The sequence below is a fragment of the Thrips palmi genome, unplaced genomic scaffold (assembly GCF_012932325.1).
Source record: "Thrips palmi isolate BJ-2018 unplaced genomic scaffold, TpBJ-2018v1 HiC_scaffold_16, whole genome shotgun sequence".
Classification (NCBI taxonomy): Eukaryota; Metazoa; Arthropoda; class Insecta; order Thysanoptera; family Thripidae; genus Thrips; species Thrips palmi.
Genome location: NW_023144625.1, coordinates 14,647,604 through 14,672,670, shown reverse-complemented (window position 1 = coordinate 14,672,670; position 25,067 = coordinate 14,647,604). Strand labels below are relative to the sequence as shown.

The 25,067-nt window shown below is 53.1% G+C and overlaps 4 protein-coding genes across 10 annotated transcripts; 2 read left to right on the top strand and 2 right to left on the bottom strand.

Annotated features, from left to right (window-relative positions):
- Window positions 1-19: 19 nt before the first annotated feature.
- Window positions 20-4,712, top strand: LOC117642120. Of its 5 annotated transcripts, XM_034379969.1 has the most exons (8): window positions 20-164; window positions 747-1,843; window positions 1,924-2,026; window positions 2,147-2,242; window positions 2,330-2,467; window positions 2,574-2,817; window positions 2,935-3,219; window positions 3,302-4,712. In XM_034379969.1, the coding sequence occupies exons 1-8, from the start codon at window positions 150-152 to the stop codon at window positions 3,487-3,489; spliced, it is 2,166 nt and encodes a 721-aa protein (XP_034235860.1). In that variant the 5' UTR covers window positions 20-149; the 3' UTR covers window positions 3,490-4,712. The 5 variants fall into 5 exon arrangements, with proteins under 5 accessions (XP_034235860.1, XP_034235855.1, XP_034235856.1 ...); XM_034379964.1 differs by having other exon boundaries at window positions 1,924-2,242; XM_034379965.1 differs by having other exon boundaries at window positions 97-307; window positions 1,924-2,242.
- Window positions 4,713-4,747: 35 nt separating this feature from the next.
- Window positions 4,748-6,073, bottom strand: LOC117642124 (probable protein BRICK1-B). The gene is made up of 4 exons (XM_034379974.1): window positions 5,952-6,073; window positions 5,683-5,852; window positions 5,126-5,208; window positions 4,748-5,042 (listed from the first exon to the last, which is right to left on the bottom strand). Exons 2-4 carry the CDS (start codon window positions 5,801-5,803, stop codon window positions 5,016-5,018), a joined length of 231 nt encoding a protein of 76 aa, XP_034235865.1. The 5' UTR covers window positions 5,804-5,852; window positions 5,952-6,073; the 3' UTR covers window positions 4,748-5,015.
- LOC117642121 (kelch-like protein 6) lies at window positions 6,054-9,625 on the top strand. Of its 3 annotated transcripts, none has more exons than XM_034379972.1 (8): window positions 6,054-6,195; window positions 6,512-6,637; window positions 6,722-6,855; window positions 6,944-7,148; window positions 7,230-7,541; window positions 7,634-7,947; window positions 8,026-8,275; window positions 8,360-9,625. In XM_034379972.1, exons 2-8 carry the CDS (start codon window positions 6,512-6,514, stop codon window positions 8,600-8,602), a joined length of 1,584 nt encoding a protein of 527 aa, XP_034235863.1. In that variant the 5' UTR covers window positions 6,054-6,195; the 3' UTR covers window positions 8,603-9,625. The 3 variants fall into 3 exon arrangements, with proteins under 3 accessions (XP_034235863.1, XP_034235861.1, XP_034235862.1); XM_034379970.1 differs by having other exon boundaries at window positions 6,067-6,203; window positions 8,360-8,602; XM_034379971.1 differs by lacking the exon at window positions 6,054-6,195 and adding an exon at window positions 6,348-6,366 and having other exon boundaries at window positions 8,360-8,602.
- On the bottom strand, window positions 9,543-19,864 carry LOC117642123. Its single transcript, XM_034379973.1, has 4 exons — window positions 19,738-19,864; window positions 14,437-14,587; window positions 10,833-11,012; window positions 9,543-10,744 (listed from the first exon to the last, which is right to left on the bottom strand). Exons 2-4 carry the CDS (start codon window positions 14,585-14,587, stop codon window positions 10,362-10,364), a joined length of 714 nt encoding a protein of 237 aa, XP_034235864.1. The 5' UTR covers window positions 19,738-19,864; the 3' UTR covers window positions 9,543-10,361.
- Window positions 19,865-25,067: the final 5,203 nt, after the last annotated feature.

Below are 25,067 nucleotides of genomic sequence, written 5' to 3'. Positions count from 1 at the left end.
GTTTCGTCCTCACTCGGCCTGAGCTCGAATTGTTTTAGAGATGTACTCTCAAAGTCAGCACGTGCGTTCATTAGGTCTGTGACAGCGCGTTACAGTTCCCGCGCTGGCGCTGGCTGAGCAGGTCTAGCAGGCAGTAGCAGGCAGTGGTCATGGACGCAAAAGAAGTAAATATTACCATTCACTTTGGCTGCATCGCAACACCTGAGTTCATGAACAATTATGTGTTTTGCTGTTAATGACAGCGTCACGAACACTAGTTATGTGACTTTAAAACATTTCGGGTCTCTCCTCTTCCGTAATCATCTAGGTAAAGCGTTACTTTTGACCGTTTCAGTCTTGAAGATGCTATGAGTTTGATTGAGTAACCTCACTTTCCACAAGCCTTTCTATGCTGTTTCTATTTTCGTTGTGTGCGTTATTTCTGTGGAACTTGTCGTATTAGCAGGACACTGTACCTTTGCCAGATTGTTTGATCCACCTCTGTTCTGATTCGTTTTCGTGGAGATATTGGAGTGTTTGTCTGTTTTGTTCATTGCAACAACCATGCTAGGCCAGTCCTAGTTATTGTGTGAACTTTGTTTCCGGATTCACTATTATTCAAATTTGATACATTATTTTACCTAGTTATCAAGACACATTAAAAATCCTTCTTTAGTTTCAAAATGTACTTATAAGCTTGAATCTACTTATTTGTCATAATGTTGTTCATCATATGCTTAATCATGTGTTCCCAATTTTCTTTGTAGGGTAGAAAAATGAATGGTCTAGATGAAGAACCAGGCTCTAGTTGTGATTCAGGTAATGCATCCTGCTCAAGAATGAGCAATGGTCACAACGATTGCAGTAACCAACTGAGCAATGGCACATCCAATGCATCCAGTTCAAGCACTGCCTATGGAGGAGCAAGGCCGAAAACAAGAGAATTTGAAGAAAATATCCCCAATGGGGTGCTGCATCAATCCCCTCAAACACGTACCCAAAATGACTCTAAAGTGAAGAAAGTGCAAAACGAAGCATCAACGTCAGGATCTTTTGGAATTTCTAACAACCTTTCAAATGACACTATCAAAGTTATACGACAAATTAGAGACATTGAGTGTCAAGCTGGGCCATCTCAACCATATGTTGAGAAATCTTGTGACAATGGTGAAAATGATGTCAGCCGCCTTGCTGCAGTCTGTGCTGCATCCAGTCGCAGAGCTATGGCAGAACGGGCCCGAAAAGCTGAGCCCCATAGTGCCAAGAGATTGCAGAGTCCTGTTGATTCTGATAACTCAAGTGACACTGGCAATGATGATGGTCTTTCTGGTGATGAATGTTGCATTTATACTTACAAGGGAGATCAAAATGCTGACATCTCAAATGGTTTGCTTGGATTGTCTTTACCGCAAGTTAATGAACATCCTCCAGCACATCCTGTTGACAATGGTAACCGTAATGGAGGATCGTCTCCTGAAATGGACTTTCTCGAAATGGACTTTGACCCTGATCCTTTGGGAGAGCAGGACTCCATTGAAGAGGACCATGTACAGGTTAATCTTTTAATTAGACCTGAGGTTGCTTCTCCCTCTCAGAGTGTTGAAGAAGCCTCTAATGAGTTGAGTGCTCCTGCTTCAAGTTTGGACAACGCTTCTACTTCTGGAGGGGAGGATGAAGAAGATGACATAGAAGATGAGGATGAGGAGGACGAAGATGAAGAGGGTGCTGTTGCAATGATGGAGAGTAGTGACAGCAGCAATGAGGAAATGCCCGATGCTGAGCCGGAACCTTTTCTAGGCATAAATGTTGGAGCTTTAACATCTACGTCTACATCTGCAGACGGCATGAAAAATTTATTCCTTCCGTAAGTTTTATCTGATTTGAAATATGGTATCATGTGTTTCATCCTACATCTTGGTTTATTTGACTTTTTTGTTTTTGCAGGAAAGTTCCTTCTCTTGTATCAAAGGAAATTCTTAGAGGTCAACATATTGCTGGAAGTCAACTTTGTCCTGTAGATATAGATGACTCACACAAACGTTCTTTTGTTAGTGCAATTAAATCCTGGCACACCAATAACGAACCAGTGATAGATAAGCAAAAATTTAATCTCTATTCAGCTTTGTATCATAGTATAATGGCTAATAATCTTATTCTTGATGAGGAGGAGCTTGGAGGTGCCAGTGGATCACAAGGGCAGGGTAGAGAAGACAACAATGTGGAAGGTGCCGTGGGAACTTCAAGTGAAGGCTGCCCCCGCAAGGTATTTAGTGGCCATATGCTCACTGTTCCATTCTCAATTGCTTAAGGACTTTGAAGACACTTACCAAATTATATCTTATACTTACAGAGATTGCACCAACAAAGTGGAAACGAACTTCCAGAATTGGAAAAGACTATGATCTGGACTGAAAGAGAAGCATGCCATAAACAAGTGTCTCAAATAGCAGTTTCAGCCTGTGGTGCTGCTGCTGTCAGTAATGTCCTGGTTAGTTTTGAAAGTTACCACTTGTCAAGTCTTTCATGCCATGTCTTCTCTTCATAACCATTTTTCATTGGTACAGTTTATTTCATCATCAAATTTTGTTTTACAGAGTGCTCTTAATATTCCTTTCACATTAGAACGAGTACATGATGGTGTAGCAACTCGACTAAGGGCTGAAAAGGCTTGTCTACCTACCTACCTGTTTTCCCGATCCGCTGCTGGAGTTGCACATAATGATTTAATTAGGGGCTTAGACCTTGCTTCAGACGGAGCCATTTATTCTAGATTTTTCCATATGTACCCCGAGAGATCGTTTTCCCTCTCAAGATGGCTTGCTCATTGGATCAAGGAAGGTAATATCTTTTCCCTGTAGTGTGTTTTCAACAGCTTATCTATTTCTTTCCACATTTGATTTGTATTGTATTTACCTTGTTTAAAGTTGGTTTGTTTTGGTTAACATTGTTTTGCAGGGGCGGTGCCGATTGCTACACTAAATATTCAAAAGTCAGTTCTACAGGGAGCCACAATACCAGATTCCTGGCACCATCAGATGGTGTTTGGTGTTAGTCACCGTGGTATTTATCTTACAAACCCATTGGAATGTGTCAGAGAAGAAGTTTTGCATCCCCAACTTTGCAGTCCTTCTGAGCTTCTTGTAAGGCGTCAGGATATAGTGTCACGGTGGGCTCCCAACACAGACTTATGTAGGCTAGCAACAAGCTCTGACATCAGATGGAAACAAATGAATGTTCTTGGTAAGTCTTACACTTGTTGTGGACTTTTTACTTTTTTGAAGCTTTTGTCTTTTCAATTTAACAAATTTGTTTTGTTTTGCAGGGCAAGTTGTTAATATTCTTAGAGAAGCTAATGCAAGAGCCCCGCAATATCTTTTTCGCCGAAATCTCACGTCTCATATCTCAATACCTGCATCATATTGTTCAGGAATTTTATTGTCTGTTCCAAAAGATAGTCGAGCAGCCATGCAACTCAAATCTGCTCCTGAACTACCTATGAAAGTATTTTGACTGTAACATGTGGATCAAAATTCTTAGAAAGAGAACTGACCTAAACCTGTATTATTCTTTGCCGGTGTGTTTTTCAATATCTTTTGCAGACTGATTTAGGATGCCTTTTAGGAACAATTTCACTCACCAAATTGGCTATAACCATAACGCATAATACTGCTAGATCAATGGTAGCCACCAATACATCAAACATACAGTATATTAACTTTTCCAAGTTGAGGAACTCAGTACCCTTTGCCATATATTTATTATTGTTTTTATTTTATTGTTTTATATATACTGTCATTTATATGTACATGCATATGTTTATATTTTGTTTGTGACTGTTGCTTCAAATAGTTAGTGTTCCAGCCCCAAAGTGAAGATGTGTACATAATATTGTAGCTACCTTAATGTATAAAGTTCTTCAGCCTTGTGTAACTTGAAACAAATTGTGATACAACTGTCTTTAGATAAATTATGGTCATTATTTTGTAATTCAGAACCTGTTGTTGATTTTTGTATTAAAAAAATGAATAGAAAAAGTGCTTTAATTGACTTCTTAAGTTTTGTTGATATCTTCAATGGCAATGTAGATTTGTATGTATTCTTATCTCTGGAAATACAAGGATGCATTTAGTGTCTAATAATATGTTTGAAGGTACTTAGTGAATTGAATGAGACGACTGCTTGTCAGTACGTAGTTGATTGGTCTGTTCTACAAAGTTGAATGCTGAAAAACTGTTGTCTAAAGAAATTCAGACTCATGAAATTTCTTAGTGTCATTCAAAGGGCAAAGCTTAGACTGAGGTACCTCTGTTGGTGCATTAGCTGTCTTCTTGCCCTCTTGAGTCATTTAATGTCTTTACTAATCAAAAAATTATATTTGACCCCTTATCAATTGGTTGCTGACAGGTCCTCTTTACCTCCGATCTATAAAAGCAAGGCCCAGTACTTTTCCTTTTCTTAAATCTTATGAGATCACTGAAATTAGTTGTAAAATTGTTTCAAATGACGTTCAACAAAACTTATTTTTATATCAAAATTGTTTCCAATACCATAGATCTTGAATTCTCTAACTAACAACCCATGCTTTCTCATAAGGAGTGCACAGCACTTCTGGATTGTTTACTTCCTCTAACTTTCTATTTCCATCACTGTTGATATGTGTTCTGTTCTTGTCATTTTAACGGTTCTCTATTGTGCCATGTCAAAACATGAGTTAATACAAGCTTGACAGACAACTTCCGTCTTTCATTTTTACAGACCAAACCTCATCCAGCTTTTCAGTGCTTTAATGTGAAGTCAAATTATAAATCACCTAATAATAACATAAATTCATCATAAAAATCATAAATCATGATGCTATAATGGTAATTAAACCTATACAAAGAATTAAAGATAAGAAACTGAATCAAAATTGGTATGTATGAAAATTGGCATAGTTTTTGTTGAGTTCAACAAACAATGAAAAAGACAGTCATTCAAGTCTTATACACTAGAGTACATTGGTTAAAGGATGAAAAAAATTAGAAGAGGATGGTTCATCAAGTCAAAGTCTCTCCTTTGGTGACCTGAAAAGTCGAGATAAAGTATGTTTTTAAAATCTTACAAAGAAACTGAGGATCAAAGGGCAGAAAGTGTAGAATTATCTTACCCGTGCTTCCAAATATTCAATTCGCCTCTCTAAGGTTGTGAGCTTCTCATTGAGCACGGCCAGCCTCGATCTGCACGACATATCTAGTAACAAATAAATAATTAACAACTTAATGATTCAACCAAAGGCAAAATTAAAGGGCACCACTCTGACGAGCAGAAGTAAGTCAACCCGAAACATGACGACACTCAACTTTGACCACAATTGTTATATTTGGTTAGAGAAGTTGTGACATGGATAGATCATATGATTACATCAACTTGAAGCTAGTTTTAAGGTAAATAAATAGCGAACTAATAGTCCTGTACGGTCGCCAGGAAACATCCAATTGAAACACTACCAATACAATTTAATAATGATAGAAGTTCAGAATTAAAAACTGGATTCTACAAACGGAAAACGGTGAATAATGATTTTGTTCGACTAAATGTAATCAAGGAATCAAAGCAAGCACTATACTACATGCGAAGCTGAGTTTGACGTAAATGCAGCAGAAAGTGTAGGGTTAGCTACGGGACTGAGACAAACTTCCGAAAGAACAACGCTAAAATTCGTACCGAAAGAATTCAGGAAGTCGGTTATTTTTTTGATGCTGCCTGTGATAACTTCGATGTACTCTCGGTTTGCCCAATCTTGTTGAATTTGTTTCTGAAACGCTTCTCTGTGTTGAGACGCCATGGCAGAAGACAAGACTCCGGTGACATACCCACGCACGGCAGAGATTAGTCTATAAAAAAAGTATTTTAAAAAGCCTTTTTAACTGATAACGCATCGAGATAATGAGAAATAATAAAATTAAAATACAATTCTGATGCCACAAACTCACTTCTCAGAAGAATAAAGTTTGATTTGATCGCAAATAAAATCATACAGAATGGGTGCAATTCATCTCTGCCTTGAGTGAAGGGCGCTCTGTTTTGTTTTGGAGGCGACGGAGGCGAGCTGTCTGTATGTTTATTTGTTTTTACCTTTACCTCCGCTGGACCTGGACCCACATCCAGTTTTTTCTTTTACTTTTTTATCGGTACCATTCTTATTCGCCTTCGGTTCAATAACCTTTGGCTGACAAGGTAATTAGGTGTGTTATTAGTGTAGAATTCATTGGAAAATCAATCTTGCGTAGATAATCTAACCTTGCCCGTGGAGAAATATTCCTGGGACTTGCAAGGTGAAGAGGCACCTGTAAGGTTGAATGGTGTTTTTATTGTCATTTGTTGAATGGGAGTGCCACCAAGCCTAAAGTATAGTTTTGCTAAAAGAATCTTTGTTCTCACTTTGGCTGTCAGATGTTGTCCTCTTTACTGAGTGTTAAGCTAAATGTCATTGGTCTCTAATTTAACCAATTTTACAAAACGATTTTTTACAATTTTGTCTTTGTTCATGTAGATGGCAGCCCTTGTAAAATCTCAGATGCACTCTCCCTATTCATTGCTGTCACGAATCGGCAACCTTTTGCAAACATCACAATGGAGTGACTGCACCTTTTTAGTCGGAGAAAGTGATTCTAAACAGGCAAGTAAATGACATTTCAAAATGTAATATGCAGAAATCATTACGTCATGTTGTTTTATTTTCCTTTTCTTTTTCTGGTGCTAGGAATTCCGTGCTCATCGTATAATTCTTGCGGCATGCAGTCCTGTTTTCGAAGCCATGTGTTTTGGTCCTTTGGCTGAGAAAGGATCTATATCAATTCCAGATATGGAACCCAAAGCTTTTCAGGCTTTACTACAGTAAGTAAAGTTCCCTTCCAACATTTGTCCAGTTGTCTGAAGACTTCTTGTTATCTAACATGGCAATTCTTCATGTTTTATTTAACAGATATGTGTATACAGATAATGTTCAATTTACAAGTGTAGAAGAGGCCTGTGATGTATTATATGCTGCCAAAAAATACATGATTCTTAATCTGTGTCAAATGTGCCATCTTTATCTGAAACGCAACATGCAGGCTAAAGATGTTGTTGCAGTTTATGAGTTTGCAAAGTTACTTGAAGAGGAAGCACTGTATGAACCATGTTTACTGGTATGGAAAATAATTGTGTCATCTCTTAAGATGTGTTCAATGACACTTTAACTATGCTTAATTTTATTGTTTTTCGTCTAGATGCTGAGAAAATATGCCCTTGAAGTATTAAATGATGCAACTCATCATTTATCACCTAGTACTGTGATGGAACTTTTGGCATCTGATGCTTTGAATGGTTGTGAATGTTGCCTCATTGAAGGGGCATTGTCCTGGGCCATTCGAGAATGTGAAGAAAGAGGTTTGGAGCCATCAATAGAAAATCAACGCTTCATGTTGACTAACTGTAGTGCATGGCATCAATTAAGGTTCCTAACACTTTCACAACAACAGTTCATGCGTATTAGTCAGATTGATGGGCTATTAACTCAAGAAGAAATTGGTTTCCTTAAGGTAATCTAACTTGTAGTGTGAAACGGACAAGGGACATACCACAGCTACCCTATCATGTTTTTTGTTAATGTCTATTTTTTCATCGCTTTCAGGAATTTCTGTTTAAAACTTCTGATGACAAGAGAGCAACACAGTACAGTAACATGTGTAACAGCAGCTCATGCTCTGGTATAGCAGCTTTTGATGAAATGGGTGGCAATGAAAGCAACGAAAGCAACTCAAACATTGTCGTTGTTAGAGACAAATGGAAGCGGAGGAGGTTGAATATGGTTCTAATTGGTGTTGAAAATTCTGATGAAACATCAGATAAATGGGTTGAATCTGACTCTGCTATGTCAACTTCATTGGACTCATGTTTCACTCTGTCAGTTCCTCCCAGCATAAGTGACATTATGAGACCCCGCAAGTAAGTGTGACAGTATATGACTTAAAAATATGAAATCTAGGAGGAATTTAAATTTACAACTCTTTTTGCCTTTTATAGGGAAGTTGGCTACAGATTATCATTTTGCCGACGTCCGTTGTTGAAACAATCATCCATTGTTGCTGGCCCTTTGGATCTTGAAGTTGCTTTGATGGTTAGTGCTCCTATTGATCTCAGAGCAGTACAAGTATACTCTAGGATCTTCCCCCCTTATGCAATACAGAAGTCCAACACCTACTCTGAGAAACTAGAGATCGAAGTTCTTGATGAAACTGGAAAGTTGCTGACTTATAGCCATTTTAATGACAAGGTAAGTCTACTTCTCTATATTTGCATTTTGAAATTTTATCATTTAATTTGAAATTTCATAACTTCTTATTGCTCTGGGTTATAGGTGGAATATAACACTGAAGTAATGGTTCATTTAAATAAATTTGTGCGCCTCACTCAAGATCGAACATACAGAGTTATTGTCAAACTGATGGACAGTATGACAGAGTATCCTCTCAGTTTTCTTGGTCAGTTTGCTCGCTCCCAGGATATTAATTTTACCTTCATGGATAGAGCTGCTAAGGCAGGACCCGGTTTTGTTAATCGGTTAGACATGGGCTTCATTAGAGGATTTGCATATTCTTAGATTGTAGTTGAACAGCAGCATCAAAAACTTCAGTAGATCAAAAAAAAAAAAAAATCGTCTTTTAAATTTACAAAATTTGCCTTCAAAACTTTAAAAAAAAATTGGTGGATGGTAGCCTTGGTGGTAATTTTTTTTCCTCTATTTAGGTTTACTGACATTGTGTCAGCTTTTTCATCTAAAATTTCTCGTAGCAAAGGCAAGTTTGCAAAAAGTGTTTCTCTACATTTTTTCTAGTATGTATAGAGAATCCCTTACTTCTCAATTATAGCTGCACAGGATACAAAAACTGTTTAGTGAGATTACAAACTTATGTGTTACTATTTGATATTTTCTCAACTTCATTCTATTTAATATTCATGTGATCTAGTTAGTAATGGTATCAGCATCAGAAAACAAGAACACTTACTTCTGTCTTCATCAGCACCATTAGGTGGTTTGTACATGTACCCTATTTTTCTTTACCTTAAATATTAACCATGCTGTCTTTGTAAAAGATGCAAGTGCTCTCTGGTCAGAGGTATGCAAGAAAAAATGGCTCTTTATGATAATTTTTATTTTATTTTTATGTGCTTGTTATCCTGTAGTTTAGCATTTTTAAACACATCTTATAATTGTAAGGTTTCTTAGTACCTCAATGAGTATGCTATGGGTGTGATGAAAAGGAGAAAACGGAAAAAACTGTGATATTTTGAATGGTAATTTTGAAGTTGTGAACTTTGCGATTTATGTATTTACACTGCTTGAACTTTACCCTGTAGTAGATTAATTTATAATGATTCTTTCTGTATTATATGCATTTTATTTTTGCTTTATGTTGTGAACAAATTTAGGACCTTCTTCTTATTACTTGTACCAAACCTGGAGATATGGAACTGGCGTCCTCAATAAAATGAACATGACGGGCTAGACCAGATAACTGATAAATGTAAAGGAAAGATTATGTTGTGTCATCGGTTTTTATTCCTGTTCTAATTACACGTCACTTGGTACATAGTATGTCAATAAATACAAAATATATTATCATGTTGCTCATTATTTACCTGAAGAACCCATTTGTCCTTATAAGCATGAGCTAAAATCATTCTGGACTTGAACAATGCTAGCCATGAGATCTTCTCATCACACAAACCATTGGTCACAAAAGCAAAGAAAGTACAAAAAGTTGTTTCAATTCTAATTATTTAGCATTACAGTTTAAAAATTAAGGTAACTATTGCCAAACAAATCAAAAGAAGATAAGAAGTCTTTCCTTTAGAGCAGCGGTGGGATATGGTGACTTGAAATTACAGGCATCCCATCAGCATAAAACGGGCCAGGATATGGCCCATTTTATACAGAGTGACTATGGAGCTGCTCTGCAATAGTGTCCTTAAACATGGACTGTAAAAATGGATTAACGACCACGCACAGACACTACTTGAACGGGGGTTAGGCTGGGCATTGCGGTGTCGCTGGGGAACGGCACTGCACGATGCTTTGGAACTATGCCGACAGTGTCACGGGTGTCACATCGCTACTCGGTAGTCTCATGAACGCGGCCCGCGGCTCGCGCACACCCCGCGGCAACAGAGTGCAGGACGGAGTGCACGCAGGAGACGCAGGCACCGCGTGGGCGTGGCGCAGCGTGGCGGGCCAGGGAAGGCCAGACGCAAGTGTTTTATTTTCATTTTTTTTTGTCAGTCCGTCTCACCTTTCCTGCCCGCGACGGGACGCGCGTTTTGGTAACTTTGATTGCAGCAAACGGCAAAAGGCGGGCGCCTTACAGCCTGAGGCCGGGGTTGGTGGCGGCCACGTAGTTGAGCAGCTCGTCGCTGTCCTCGCAGACGAAGGGCTTCTCGTGGTAGCAGGCCACGTCGTGCCAGCCGATGCCGTCGTTGTACACGTTGTTGAGCACGCTCAGGCACGACTCGTTGGTGCCGTTGATGTCGAACTCGGCGTTGTCGGGCTGGCGCACCTTCTTGTGGCCCGTCTGCGACCAGGGGTTGTAGCCCCAGCCGGGGGGCACCTGGTTGGTGGGCGCCATCTTCCCGCGGGTGCCGGACCAGAACCAACCGAAGATGCTCTTGGGCTCCAGGTCCCTACGGTTCTCGCAGCCCTTGAAGTCGCACAGGCGGCCCGACGTCCAGATGTAGGGCACGTCGTCTGCGCACAGGGTTCGGTTAGAAGCGGCGCCCCCTGCCCCCCCCCCCCCCCCATCCCCGGGTGCTCTGCCCGACGAGTCGCTACTTACTCTGCTGGATCAGCCTGAAGATGAGGTTGTTCTCCTCCTGGGTCTCGAACGAAGGCAGGTCCATGCAGTACTCCCGGCACAGGTTCCTGGCGTCCAGCCAGTCGTACTTGACGTTGCGGAACTGGGGCACGTGGCCGGTGTAGAAGTAGTTGTGTCCGTTGAAGAAGAACTCCTTCGGTCCTGCAAGCGGAGCGGAGCGAAAACACATTTAGCGCACTGCTCACACGTACATGTCACGCGGCCGCAACGTTTTGGCGTGCGGGTCCAGCGCCTGCCAGATAGGCAGCCCAATCGCCCCGACCGTCCCAACCGCCTTGCTTCGCCTTCGCCAACGCGGTGGCCATGGCCGAAGGCCGAAGGGTCGACGCGTGAGATGTCGCTTGTCCCGCGCGGCGGCCTCTGCCTGCTCTGCCCGCTCTGCCACCTGGCGGAGGGAGCGCGCCACCGTTGGCGTGGGTGTTACTGCCGATTAAAGCCTTTACGACCGCGACCGCGCGACCGCCAGCAGACCATGGGGCGTGCCGTGTCGGTACGAGAGAGACAGAGCGACGAAAGCGACCCTCAGAATCAGCCTGGCGGCCTGGCCTCGTAAAGCGCGGATGCGGTCCGGCGGGATGATTCCTAAACAGTGCTTTCGTCGCTCTGTCTCTCTCGCACCACCGCGCGACGCCCCGCGAGTGCGAGTGAGGCGGGGCTAGGCAGCACTGCGGGTGGGAGGTCGGACGGACGAGCGTGGTGCAAATGGAGGATAGAAATTAAGCGGGGGAGAAGACAAGAAGACACGGAGCTACAGCTCGACAGCGGCCTGACGGCCTGACGGCGGCGGGGCCTCGGTGGTGACGGCGGGGACCTCGGCGGTGAGGAGTGTTGCCGCCTTGCTGCGCCTTGCCACCACCGCGTGTTTTACTGCGAATACAGGCCGTTTAATTGCGGCTTAGTGGCTTTCAGGGAGGAAAACACAAAGTCCCCCGCCCCCCGCAGCCTTGCTGCGCGCTGCGCGCTGCGCCTTGCATCGTCGCGGAGGCGAGGCGGACCAAGGCGGAGGCGCCCTTCACCGCATGCACTCATGGCGGCAGCGCGGCTCTCCGAGAAAAAGGAAACGTCACCTTCTCGCTCGCTTCAAACGAGGAGAAACGGAGAATTTTCTGTTCGTTTTGGAGCATTCTGATGGCGACCCTTTCATGCCTTTAACCACTCTATAAATCCTGTCGGTCCTGTGACACACTTGGGTGCCAGATGTCGCGAAGGGTGAAAAAATGGGGTGCGGTATGACTCGACCTGGCTCGGCGTGGCCGCGTGGCTGGGCGCAGGTGCTAACTAACTAGAGCGTTCAACTCCGGCCGGGGGCGTGGCACGGCGGGGCGGGGCAGGACGGGGTGAGGTGAGGTGCGGCTTGGAGTCATAAAGGCGTCACGGAGAATGAAAAGGTCAGTGGTGGGGTTTCAAAACGAGCACAGGGAGTGCAGACTGCCAGACTGTGCAGAGAGATGAGATTTTGAAATATGCGAGGGGACCTCTCTCCCGCTCGGTCGCTCGGTCCTTCTCCTTTCTTTGGTCCTTTTCAGAGAGGGCCGCGCCGCCGCCGCGTGACAAGCCGTGCGGCGCCGAGACGGCGGGAGCAGCCAGCCGACGGGGCCGTAAGGCCGAGAGGGTCGAAAGGCAGCCGAACGGTAGCCGAGGTGCGCCGAGGTGCATGGTGGTGGCGATGAGTCCGGCGCACCGCGGCCCGGCGGCACGTCGGCCCCCGTCGGCACGTCACACGGGGAGACGATGGCCGCGTGCCGCGCAACGCTTTTTATTAATGCACGCTCCGCTCCGCTTGGCTCCGCTTGGCTCCGCTCAGGCAGGCGTCGGTAGCCTTCCCTCTATGGCGGCGGGGCGGCGGCGGGGCGGCGCGGCGGCATGGCGGGGCTCCACTGCGGCGAAGCGCGGCGCGCGGCGCACGGCGCGGCGGGGTCGAGGTCGGGAGATGCTCTTTGGCAGCAGGCCAGCCCCGTGGTACCACCACGGCACCGCGACACCACGACACCACCTCGGCACCACGCCGCGGCACTCAATGGAGGCGCCGGGCCGGCAGAAAAGGTCGGCCAGCAGAAAGGGAAGTCCCACTCGAAAAGGACGCACACCGCCTCCCTGTAGTCCGATTCGGAGCAGTGGGCGTTGCCGCTCTGTCTGTATCGCACCCCTCCGGCACGCCCCGTGAGTGCAGTGCAGGGCACCTAGCCGCCGTGCTGGCTGTCCTACGCTGTCTCCCGGCCCCTCTCGGACAACGCCGCGGCTCCGCTAGGTTTGCTGCACCTTGTTTTTTTTTCCTTTCGCCGAAACGAACGAAACGAGCGGTTTTCCCATGGGAACTTTCGGGTCCGCTCGGACCGAGGCTCGGACAACCTTGGTCTAGGTCGTGGACGAAAACAAAGGATCTCTCGCCTTCTCCCTCTCAGACCGTTTGAACATCGTCCCTCAGTTTAAGTCCCCCTCTGCCCTTCACCGCGAAGTGTCTGCCGCCGCGAAGGACGGCGGATCCTAATGCGAATCGGATAGCCGCTGGCCTGGTGCCTGTGGCGGCACACAGTGGGCCAGAAGACCGGTGGAGGCGGACAAAACTCTAGGAGCGTTTTGAGCTCCAGAGTCGCTGAACAGGCCTCGAAACGAACGTGTGACCCCACCAATGGATTCCTCGTCCGAAGAGCAATCCATTGGTGGGGTCACACGATTGATTCGAGTCCTACTTAGCGACTCTGGAGCTCAAAACGCGCGTCGAGTTTTGTCCGCCTCCACCGGCCTTCTGGCCCACTGTGTGGCGGCCTGAGGCGTAGGGCCGCTGCCTCGCCGGCACCAAGGGCGTTCCCCCACGCGGCGCGCCGCCTGCTCGCGGCCAAGCTGGAGTTTGGAATGAATCAACACCAGGACTGGACAGGGGCAGAAAAAAACTAAACACAGCGTTAGGCGGAACCACTATATCAAGTGGGGGAACCAACGACTGACTCCAGCCATCGGCATGGAGTATGGCCCAGTCCGGCTGCACCAAGATCCGAGATCCAAGGCGAGCAAACCGCGCGAGAAAGAGGAGGTGCCCGTGGACCGGCCGGGCCGGCCGGGTCCAGCGCGGTGGCTTCCAGTGTGGTGGCTTCCAGGCTCCAGAAGCAGGCGAGCGATGACCTCGCCTGGAGCCTGGAGGTGCCGCACTGCCGTACTGCACCTAACCACATGCCAAGGTCGGCCCAGCCAGGCTCCGGGGCTCCGGGGCTCCGGGGCTCCGGGCTCAACCCCTCCACGGCGATGCGCCGCCACGCCGCGCCACGCCACGCCGCGCAGCGCCACGCGACGGGCCTAAAGGCGCGGCCTTCCGAGCCGCTCTGCAGGCTGACTCCGAGCAGTGCTTCGTCGCTCTGTCTCTCTCGCACTTACGGGGCGTTCCGCAGGGGCGTGAGAGAGACAGAGCGACGAAGCTCCGTTCGGCACTAGCCTGCAGTGAATGTGGAGCGGCGGCGGGCTGGGCGTCGTCAAAGGGAGCGCGGGGCCTCTGTCGCCAGCACGTCCACGTCGAGGCGGCAGCCAGCCGTCTTCTCCCGACCTCTGACCCGCTGACTGCTTGACTACTTACTGTTGGCGCACTTCTGCGGCTGCGGCAGCGACAGGAAGCGGCCCGGCCGGTTGGACTTGGGCCGGATCTCCTTGATGGCCGGGTTGGCGAGCACGGACACCGTCCACGCCGCCAGCAGCGCCATCAGCGCCCACTTCGTCACCCACAGCATCTGCGGCAAAGAGGAGGAGCTTCAGACAGACGGACAGACAGGCAGACAGACCGCCTTCCACAAGTAGTGCACCAGCAACAACAAAGACCGTCCCGCGACGACGAGGCGCGCGACGTGCCGGGGGGCCTTCTTGGCTTCGAGACTGCGGTTGCGGTCGGCCCGGGCCGTGGAAGGCTAACGGACGAGGCTGTGAACAATCGTGGATGGATGCTCCTCAAACGATTCATCAACAATGCGGGGCTTGGCGTAAGGCCCGCATCGGGCCGCCCTGCCGCCCTGCCGCCCCGCGGCGCAACGAGTTTGCAACAGTGGCTGATGAGTCGATTGCGATGCGCCTCGCCGGAGCCACGGCGGCACCCTCCCCGCGGCCCGCGGTCCGCAGTCCGCGGCTGACGGCGTGGTGGCGCGGCCCCGTGCATGCCGGCGGGCCTGGGCGGGCCTGGGCCGGCGGGGCGTTCGTTACTTAACAAGGTGCCATTGCTCGGCATCCTCGCGGCCCTACCTCGGCCCTGCCGCGGCCCAGCCTCAGATCGACAAACCATTGAAAGGCACCAGGCCGACGTCGACGTCAGCACGCCGATGAGTTGTGCCAATTCCGTCTGGTGGCAGGGCAAGGCGAGGCAGGGCGTCAGCGCGCTCCCACCGGCCGGGCCGCCGCCCGCACCCCGCCGTGTTCGGGGCGAGCAAGACGCTGCAGGACCTCCAGGACCTCCAGGACCTCCAGGACCTCCAGGACCTGCAGGACCTGCAGGACCTACAGGGCCTCCAGGACCTCCAGGACCTCCAGGACCTCCAGGACCTCGACGCCCTGCACGCCGTGTCCAGCCTTGAACGTTTCTCCCTTATTCACTTGCAAAGTGCACGGCGTTGCTGTCGTTGTTCTCGCCACCGTTGTTCTTGTCGTTGCTGCAACGCGTTTGGTTTGGACGACTCCAGAATACACGAGTGTCGCCGGAAGCGGGCAAGCCGAGGGCGAGCGGCGAGCGGCCCGACGCATAGGCGAGGCGCTACACTGTGTTACGGCACCGCGCACCGCGCACCGCGCCTTTGTCGCACAAACAAGGCGAAGTGACGCAGCGCCAGACCCGCTTTTCGACGCTCCGTCTCTCTCGCACCCACACGCAAAGCTGCACAGCCCCATGAGTGCGACAGAGACAGAGCGACGAGAGCGACGTTCGGAATCGCTCTGCAGCAACCTGCGGCGCAGCAGCAGCGTTCGCGTTGCCCAATGCGATCTCGATAATTTGTCTCTGACGGTCCATTTGGCGCATTGAGTAGAAGCCGCCGTCGTGCAACACGCCCTTCCAGGCCTACTCCACGTCGTCCACGTCCTCTTGCTGCAGCGTTTGGTCGCGCTGTCTCTCTCGCACCCCCGTGTGACACGCCACGAGTACGAGAGAGACGGAGCGACGACACCGCGCAACAATGACGTGTACCAGTGTACCAGCGTACCAGTGTACTAGGGACTGCCGGACCCCTTTAACAGAAAACACGGGGCAGCGCTTTTCCCACGATTTTGCTGTTGCAAGCGTCGAGCGGCCGCCACGCAACGCCGATCAATAATCAATCCGACAACGCCGCGGCAGCAGCGGCGTCCCTTTTCCTAATCAGCAACAATACTGATTGCGATTGCTGGCGCCACGCGTCGCCACGCTCCGCCGGGGAGGGAAGTACGAGGTACGCACCCACACTGTAAACAATACCAGGACACGGCCTGGCGCAGCACGGCGCAGCACGGCGCCGCGAGGTCTCCCTGACCCAAAACAATTACTTCTGCTGGTGGTGCCCCCACCCCTTCCCCCGGTTCGCGAGCAGGTCAAGAAAGGCTGTGTTTACGTGCGTCGCGCAGCAGCCGCCGCCGCCGCTGCCGCCTCCGCGAGGTCTCCGTCGTGCGGTCGCCCGGCTGTGCCCTGCGCGGTGTGGTGGCGGCGCCGCGGCGGGCTCGGCCGCTTAAAGACCGCCGCGGCGCCGCGATCGTCGCGTACCCATGTTCGCTAATTCGGCCGCTAGCGAGCGCTTTGCGAGCTTTGCGAGCTTTGCGCCACTTCGGGGCGCCTCGACTCGACGCGACGGCGCCCAGGCTGCACAGGCGTTGCGCGGCGAGGAGTGAGCGAATTTCTGCAGCGGGCTGCAGCAGCAGCGGCAAAGCCTCGTTAAGGAGGTGAGATAGTTAGTCCCTCTAACGTAACCGGGCCGCCTCCCGCCTCCCGCGCACCGCGCTGCACCACCGGGGCCCGACAAGTCTATCCCTGGACCAGAGGCCGGGCCCTGCTGAACCCCGGACAACTAGGGCTTGCTTTGCTAATTGGAGCCTGGCTCTGTCTCTATCTCTCTCGCACTGCACTTGTGCCTGGCTGGTTCTTTCTCGCACTCTACCGCTGCGGCCCCGCATCTGTTTCCCCGCCGCCGGGCCAAACCCAACGTGCAAAAACCACGTCATGCGCGGTGAACCCGTTCCGACCCACTCCGACCCGTTCCCCCCCACCACGCCACTGTCGCGGCCGCGGCCTTGCGTGCGTCTTTCCTCTGGACCAGGTCCATCCGGACGCGGCGCGACGCGGCGCGTGTGAGTGCGAGGGAGACGGTCCTGGAGGAGGTCCTGAGGACCGCGACGCCGCCGCCCTTTTCTCCGACGCAGTCCTCCTTGCTGGTGACATGGTGACAACAACACGTGCGCGGCCGACGCACTGGCCTCGCAGTGGCGCGCCGCCAGGCTGCCAGCCCGCCAGCAGGCCGGCACCCACCGGGCCGTTTGACGTTCGCGTCGCAGTGCAGTCCGGCGGGTCCAGTGGGTCAAGGCAGCGGGCTGCTGCTTTTGTTTCCCGCAAGCGACGACTGCGAATAGCACGGCGGTTTTTGTTTACTGCCAGACACGACTGCGAATAGCATCGCGATTTTTGTTCACCGCCAGCGACGACTGTCGATAGCACCACCAGCCTGGCGCGGCTACGGGGCCAAGGCTCCCAGTGTAGGTGCTCGGCGGCGTGCCGTGGCCGGCGTGCCGGTGTGGCAGTGCGAGGGCCGATAAGCTATCCGCGTTTAGCTTCCCGTCGCAATCCTGCCCGCAATCGCCGGCGTGTCCGGGTGCGGCAGCTGGCCGCGCAAACTGTGCGGCAGGAAGGCGCAGGCCAGCCCGCCGCGCTCGCGCGCGCAGCACCCGGTGGGCTGGCTACCCGGAGGTTGGCAGGCGTCAGCAGCCTGCAGCATAGGCCAGCCCGCCGCGCTCGCGTGAGCAGCACCCGGTGGGCTGCCTACCCGGAGGTTGGCAGGCGTCCCAAAGCCCGCACGTGCACGCCGCACCACGCACCTCACTCGCACCACGCGCGTGTGACGCAACCGGTCGAAGACAACAAGAGGACACCGAAAAGGATGAGGATGCAGAAAAGGAAGAGTTGGACAGGGCGGCGCTGGGCGGCGTTGGGCGGCGCTGGGCGGCGCCTACAAGGTGAACCTGTGCCGGACCGCCGCCGCGGGGGGCGCGCACGGCTCGCGACGCGCCGAGCGACACGAAGCACCTCGCGACGGAGCACGGCACGCGCGGCGAGGCGGCGAGGACTCTATTTGAAGAAATTTGTGTCCCTTGGGCCGACTGCGCCGTGCCTGCACAGCGCAAACGCCCTTGCTGGCCTTTCTCTGTCAACACGCCCTGTGTACGGCGGGCTGTTTCCGAACAGCTCTCCGTCGCTGCTTCTCCCTCGCACTCGTGGGTCGTCCCGCAGGGCGGCAAGGGTGCGAGGGAGACAGAGCGACGAGGCGCTCCGTTCGGGATCAGGGCCCCGCTCTCGCTTGCGCCTTACAATGCGGCTGGATGAAGACAAAAGAAGGCAGGCGGCTGAGCTCACGTGTGCGTGTGAGCACGCGTGTGTGTGTGCGTGTGTGTGAGCGCTTGTCCACACCGAAGAACAGCGCGCGGCCTGCGTCCAAACGCTTAGTGCACTTCTCGGCGTGGCGGGCCGTTTTGCCACAGCCAGGGCACGCTTTGGCATTCGCGGGGCGTGGCGGAGCGGGGACCGGGGGGGGGGGGGGGGTATGCCGTAGCAGTTATGCAGCGCCTGTCCCCATGAACTGGATAGTGCTAGGTGCGCACGCGCGCGCCTCGGCCATGCTTTGGCTTTCAGAGCGAGCGGGTCGGACAGGGCCCACGCCGCAGCAGTGGATGGATGCACTGCAACCTGAGGGACCGAGGTCCTCCGTGGGTCCCGCTAGCAGCGAATTCGAGCACGCGGACTACAATGTGGCGCCCACTGGGAGCGGCCGGCTGCTGACCGGTGTGGCGGAGAGTGGTGGTGGTGGGGGGGGACACGCCGGTGTTGCAACCGCCGCACGGTTACCGTCCCCAGAAGTAAACATATTCGTTTTCGACCAGAGCGCGCGCCTGCTGCAGCACGACCACGCCCGCCGCTACTGCCCCCTCCCCTCTCCTCCCCCCCCCCTTCCCGCGGTCTTCCCCGCTGCCCTTCCTGCCGCTCAGAGGCTCCGCTCCACTGTAGTGCGGAAGCGTTATTGGGTTACGCTCCGAGCTAATTTTGCAGACCGCCTGTTTAAAACGCGCGGCGCGGCCTGCGACCTGCGGTACGGGTCTGGGCGACTTGTTGGTCTCGGTTTTAGCAAGGTGCCAAGCGCCGGGACCACCCCGCCCCGCCCCGCCTTGTCCAGTACCGCCACGACACACGGTTGCCCAAACTCGAGTTGACAGGGGGAAAGTGGATCGACTGCGCGGCCCTGAAGTGTCCCGGGGTCTCCTTTGCCATCCGCCTTCGCTGCTTCGCCACCGACTGCCACTCGCTGTACTTAATTTGCGTCAGTCGGGCGCTGGGACCGTGGAGCACGACAACGGTCTTCGCCATCAACACAGAAAAAATGCAGTTGTCTTCAAACACAATCTGGAAATTAAAATCTGGCTGGACCCGAACGACACATTGTATTTTGTTTTGCTGGCGCACAATCATTTGTATCTTTCACTTTATTTCTGGACAAAAAAATCTACTCTGGTTGATTTAATTAGGAAAAACATCGTTTGCTTAAGTGACTTTCAACATTCCTGTCCGAAGTACAGAAAGGCCCGGCACAAACGCACTCACTCACTGACTCTCACACACGAACACATTCACACTGTGGCACTGCCGCTGAGCTTCGCGGGCTGCACTTACCTTTGCGTCGGACGGACTAAACACACACACACACACGCGAGCGAGCGCTGCTTCGGAGCAGGCGACGGCGCGAAGGGACTTGTGCCCACTAGCGAGGAGCGCGACGCACGGCGAGGGAGGAGCGAGCCAGGAGCCTCGCCGGACCTGTATATATAGCCGACGGGTGGCGGTCCGCGGGGGGCGCGGCGGGGCCGTGGAGGGGGGCGCAGGGGGTGGGGGAGGGGGGCGGAGGGCGGCGGCGTGGGGGGTGGCGGCCCGCCGGGGCGGCGCACTTGTGCCCCCCCTCCCCCCTCCCTTCGTCCTGCTCCACGTGAGTCCTGACCGCGCCGAGCGCACGCGCGCACGACGCGCGGTAACCGCCCCTTAGGCTCGGTTTAACAAGTCTAAACAAAATGATGAGCGGGAGCCCGGTATTTGAACCTTGGCCCACACGCTCGTGGAAGAGGGTACATAGACAAACAAGTGGCGACGCGCCACGGTCGCACTACAGTGTGTGCACATGGAAGGGGGAGGTTAGACAACCCGTGCTCGCGCACAGCGTGGCCTAGTGGAGAACACATTATGCTGTGAGCTCAACTTATTTGGCCCCAAATGCGCTGTTGCCAACCCAGCCCGCGCGAGTTTGAGTGAAGTTGGCTGCACGCGGCGCGCACGCCCCCAAAGTGTACCAGAGTGTTGTCGGGCCTTTCGTACGGAAGTAAGTGTCCGCGGCGTGGACGCGCAGACGCCGCTGACGGCGCGTACGGAGTGCCGAGCGTCCTGCGCTCCTCCTCCTCCAAGTCCTCCGGAAGCAACACCAGTCGTTACACTCCACTCCAGGCCAAGCCATCTCCAAGGCCATCTACCTCGGCACTGCTTTTTTTTTTCTTCTTCCTCGCTGACCCTTGCTATCAAACCTCGTGAATGGGATGAAGATGAGCAGTGAAGCTGGCGAAGCTGGCGAAGCTGGTGGGGAATGGATCAAAGAGGATTACGACTTGGCGGGTGAAAAAAAGGTTGTTATATAACTATTGTCGCTGCGTGGCCCGACCGGCACGCGAGGCGCGGCGGCATCTGGGGCCGAAAATGGCGAAGGATCTATGAATCGACGATCGACGGGATGATCGGGGAGCGCGTCAGCGACCTGAACCGGCCGTCATCGGCGACCTTAACGCACGTCAAGTGGCGAGCGCAGCCGAGCCGAGCACCGAGCGGCACTTGTTGGACAAACCGGCGGCGTAAGGTCAGGGCACGGCCAGAAGGTGACACCGAATAGTGCTTTCGTGGCTCCGTCTCGCTCGCACCCCTACGCGACGCCCCATGAGTGCGAGAGAGACAGAGCGACGCAGGATCGCCTTTCTCAACGGGCATTTGGTCTTCGGACCTCCCTTTAGCATTCCTTTGTTACGGAGTGCGATTATCTGCCTTAGTTTGGGAGCAGTATTGGCTCAAAGTTGATCAAAACGGTCAAAAATGCCTTTGAAAAATCGTGTTTTGGGCCGACTTTAAGCAGCCACTGCGTCTGATCCGAGGCGGTATATTGTCCTCCCTCAGTGGGCATTTGGTCTTTGGACCTTCCTTTAGCATGCCTTTGTTACGGGGTGCGATTATGCGCCTTAGTTTGGGAGCGGTATTGGCTCAAAGTTGATAAAAACGGTCAAAAATGCCTTTAAAGTCGGTTTTGATCAACTTTGAGACCATACTGCTCCCAAACTAAGGCAGATAATCGCACTCCGTAACAAAGGCATGCTAAAGGAAGGTCCGAAGACCAAATGCCCACTGAGGGAGGACGACATACCGCCTCGGATCGGCCGCAGTGGCTGCTCAAAGTCGGACCAAAGCACGACTTTTTAAGCAGTTTCCGCGAGTTTATGGTGCCGTGGCGTCGATCCAATGCTCGCTGTCGCCGGCTGCCTCGTGTCACCACTACGGCGATGGCAATGGCAGTGGCCACCCTCGCGGCCTCGGCTCGGGCCCCATAACATGCAGGTGCCCCCCCCCCCTCCTCCAATTTACAGCGTCGCCGTCGACCTTTCCTTGTAACGCGCGTCGTGTCGTGGCGTCTCGGCGTGCCTCTCTTTCTTTCGTTCTCTCTCATTTGCGAATCTCTTTTAGGAAACGGCTTCATTCCCAGCCCGGGGAGGGGGGGGGGGGAACGCGAGGGAAGGGAAGGCCAGGAGGCTACCAAGACGGCGGGGCGGGGCTGGGGGGGGGGGGCGGCTTGGGAGAATCGAGCGGGGCTTGTGCTTGTGGGAGCTCGTGCCTTACCTTCCAGCTCCTAGTCTCACGGGGACACCGACGCCGTGCTAGACTCGAAAGCGCGAAAGTCACCTCCCTTCTCTGTCTCTCTATCGTCCTTCCGCTCTGCTCGCTCTGCTCCCGGCTCTGGACTCGGGCTCTGTCCAGCGTTACCGTAGCAAAGTAACTGAAAAGACTTAACATTTTCGGGACTTCTCCTGTCCTTCTCCAGGTCTTCTCCAGGCTCTTCATGTCTTCTTCAGGCCTTCTTCTCCAGAATCGACGCTTCCCCCGCGCCGTCGGCCGGGCCGCCGCCTGGGCTGCCGTGACTGACGTCAGGTGCACTGTGATTGATGGCAGGCCAGCCAATCAAAATGATGCGACGGGGCAGACTGGGCCACTAGATCACCTTGCCCGGCGTTGCCGAGGCGTTGCCCGGCCAAATGTCACCGCGGCTTCCTCCTCCCGATAGACAGCGCTGCGCCGCAGACCAATTTCGAACGGTGATCCGTCTCTCTCGCTCCCCGATGGGACTCGCGCCCAGTGGGAGAGAGACAGTGCAGCCTCTTCCGTCGAGGAAGTGGCTCCAAACTCTATCGGCGGGGAGGGGCGGCGGCGGGGCGCGGTTCGGTTCCCTTGATATTCCTTTACGTCATAATGCCTTCGCCATAACGCCCTGCCAGACAAAAAGGCTAATAGGCCAATTATAGCGTAAAGACCCTGCGTGCCAACCGAGGCGAGCCGAGCCGAGCCGAGTCTAGGCAGAGCACCCGTTAACGCGGCGTTTACACTTGTTGCCTCGTTCTGCCTCGTTCTGCCTGCCAATTAGATGATGCGGATGGGACGAGGGGAATGTGGCAGTGGTGGCAGGGCGGCCCGCAGCTGCGAGGAGGGTGAGGGGGGCGAGGAGGAAGAAAAAGTGGAAATGGGAGACGACGGGGCGGGTCCGGAACAACGCGGGACTACAACGCGACCGTGGGACAGACCGAGGCGGAAGAGATGGCGCGGTGTGCGATATGCTGCTCAAGCATGTAAAGAGTGTGTTGCGGCGCGGCACGCCACGGCACGCCACGCCACGCCACGCCACGCCACGGCACGGCGAGAGGCGCGGGTGTCAGTGACTCATCTCTTTGGAAGGCCTTTCTTCACGGTCGAGGGAGACCGACTACTCCTTCCATGGAAAGGTGAGCGTTTTTCCCGACGGTTTCGCCCGCCACTCCACCGCAAACTGCCTCTTTTTTTTTCGGGCCCGGCGTGGGAGACGTACAAAAGAAATGCATGTCTGCGCTGCGTTATCGTTCTTTATCACGTGTGTGAGTACGTGTGCGGCCGTGTGTGAACTACAGTTACAGTGTGCCCCCCCCCGTCCGATTGCGCAACCGCTGCTCCGGCCGTCTAGTTGCCGCGCTCCTCGCGAAAAGGCGCGGGGCGCGGCGGCGACGCGCTGCGACGGCCACCCCTGTCGCTTCTAGTTGCTGTCGGAGAACAAGGAGCAGCAGACTCATTCCGAGAGTCGTTCCCGTCGCTCTGTCCCTCTCGCACTCACGGGGCGTGCCGCACAGGTGCGAGAGAGAGAGAGAGAGAGAGACGACTCTCGGAATGAGTCTGCAGCCCCGCACCGCCGCGCCACGCATCGCATGAATAAACGCTTAAGGTGTTATTACGGGCGCAGATTGCCGTTCCGACCTCACCGCTTCATCTCGTACACTCTCATCCCATCTCACGCCGTGCCGCGCCGTGCCGCGTCGGCGAGGCGCACTGAGGTCACTTTTTGGCGGAGGCGGGGGCAGCCCGGCACGGCATGGCACGGCCCGGCAGCGCGTCGCAGCAAAATACAGCCTGCTGACCCACTCGTTGCGCCAGCGCGCGACTTCCGGTCCGATCGCTACCCTTTTCCGGAAGAGGAAAAACAACAACAACAGCAGCAACAACAACATAAACAACAACAAACCAAAACCATGCAGAGATTTTATTTTGTTTTCGCTATTGAAGGCGATGTCACTGTTTGGGTTTGGTTCGCGAAGGCGTTCTTGTGACGACCTATTAAGTAAGGTCTTTCCGTCGGTGCGAGGGACGCCTGCGAAACGCGGCATAGGCAGACCCGCCACACACCTCGGTGTAACGGGACTGCCTACCCGCCGGGCGCTCCCGAGAGTGCCGGACGGAGAGGGCGACCCGCGGTGCAGTCCGGAGCGTCCGAGCGTCTGCCCGTCTAGCGTAGTGGCGCCTTCGCACCCGAGTCTGCGTGCGTGCGTGCGTGGGGCTCGAGTGTGTGTGCGCGTGCGTGTAGAGGCGTGTAGTGGTGGCTTCACACGACCTTACCCGTCTAACTATGCTAATGTTTGGTCCTCGCGTGAGGTTCGGTGTTCGGTGCGGCCGGCGGGGCTGGGCGGGGCGGGGCGGGGCGGGGTTGGGATGGCGTGCGGATGGGGCGCGGTGGCGCGGCCCAGCAGAGAGGAGCCCAGCGGCGACTTTGAATCACAAATCAGTTTACCAATAGAAAGCTGCGACAAGAACGAAGAAACACGGGGCTAGGGGAATAGGAGGGCCGGGCGGCTGGGCCAACATTTACGATACAAAACACAACATTACCCAACGCGCGGCAGCTCGTCGTCCTCCGCGTCGCTCTTCGCGTCGCTTCGCGTCGCCCTGAGTCCAGCCTTGCACAATGTTTGCCCGTGCCACTCACGCAGTGCTTTCTTTTCCGATTCTCGCGGTTTCTGAATGGCGTGACAGCGTCTGCGGGCTGCCCCCGAACACTGTCGCTCCGTCTCTCTCGCTCTCGTGGGGCGCCCCGTGCGGGTGCGAGAGGGACGGAGTTCGGAATGAGAGGGGGGCGTGCGTGCTGCCGGGGCGGTGGTGATGCCAGCCCGTCTGTGGTCCTGGCCGTCCCGGGCCTTTCAAGCGGCCGATGCCGCCCCGGTTATGATGACACCGGAGCGGTTCTCACGAACGTCAAGCAAGCAAGCGAGCAAGCGGCCAGGTCAGCTGCCGTCGCCGAGCTTCGTCGGCCGAGTGCGGCGCCGTGGTGCCCTGGGGTGGCGCCCCCCGATTGGCCACACTCCACCCACGCCGCCGCCTCCGGGACGTGCGTATCCTGGAAGACGCGCATC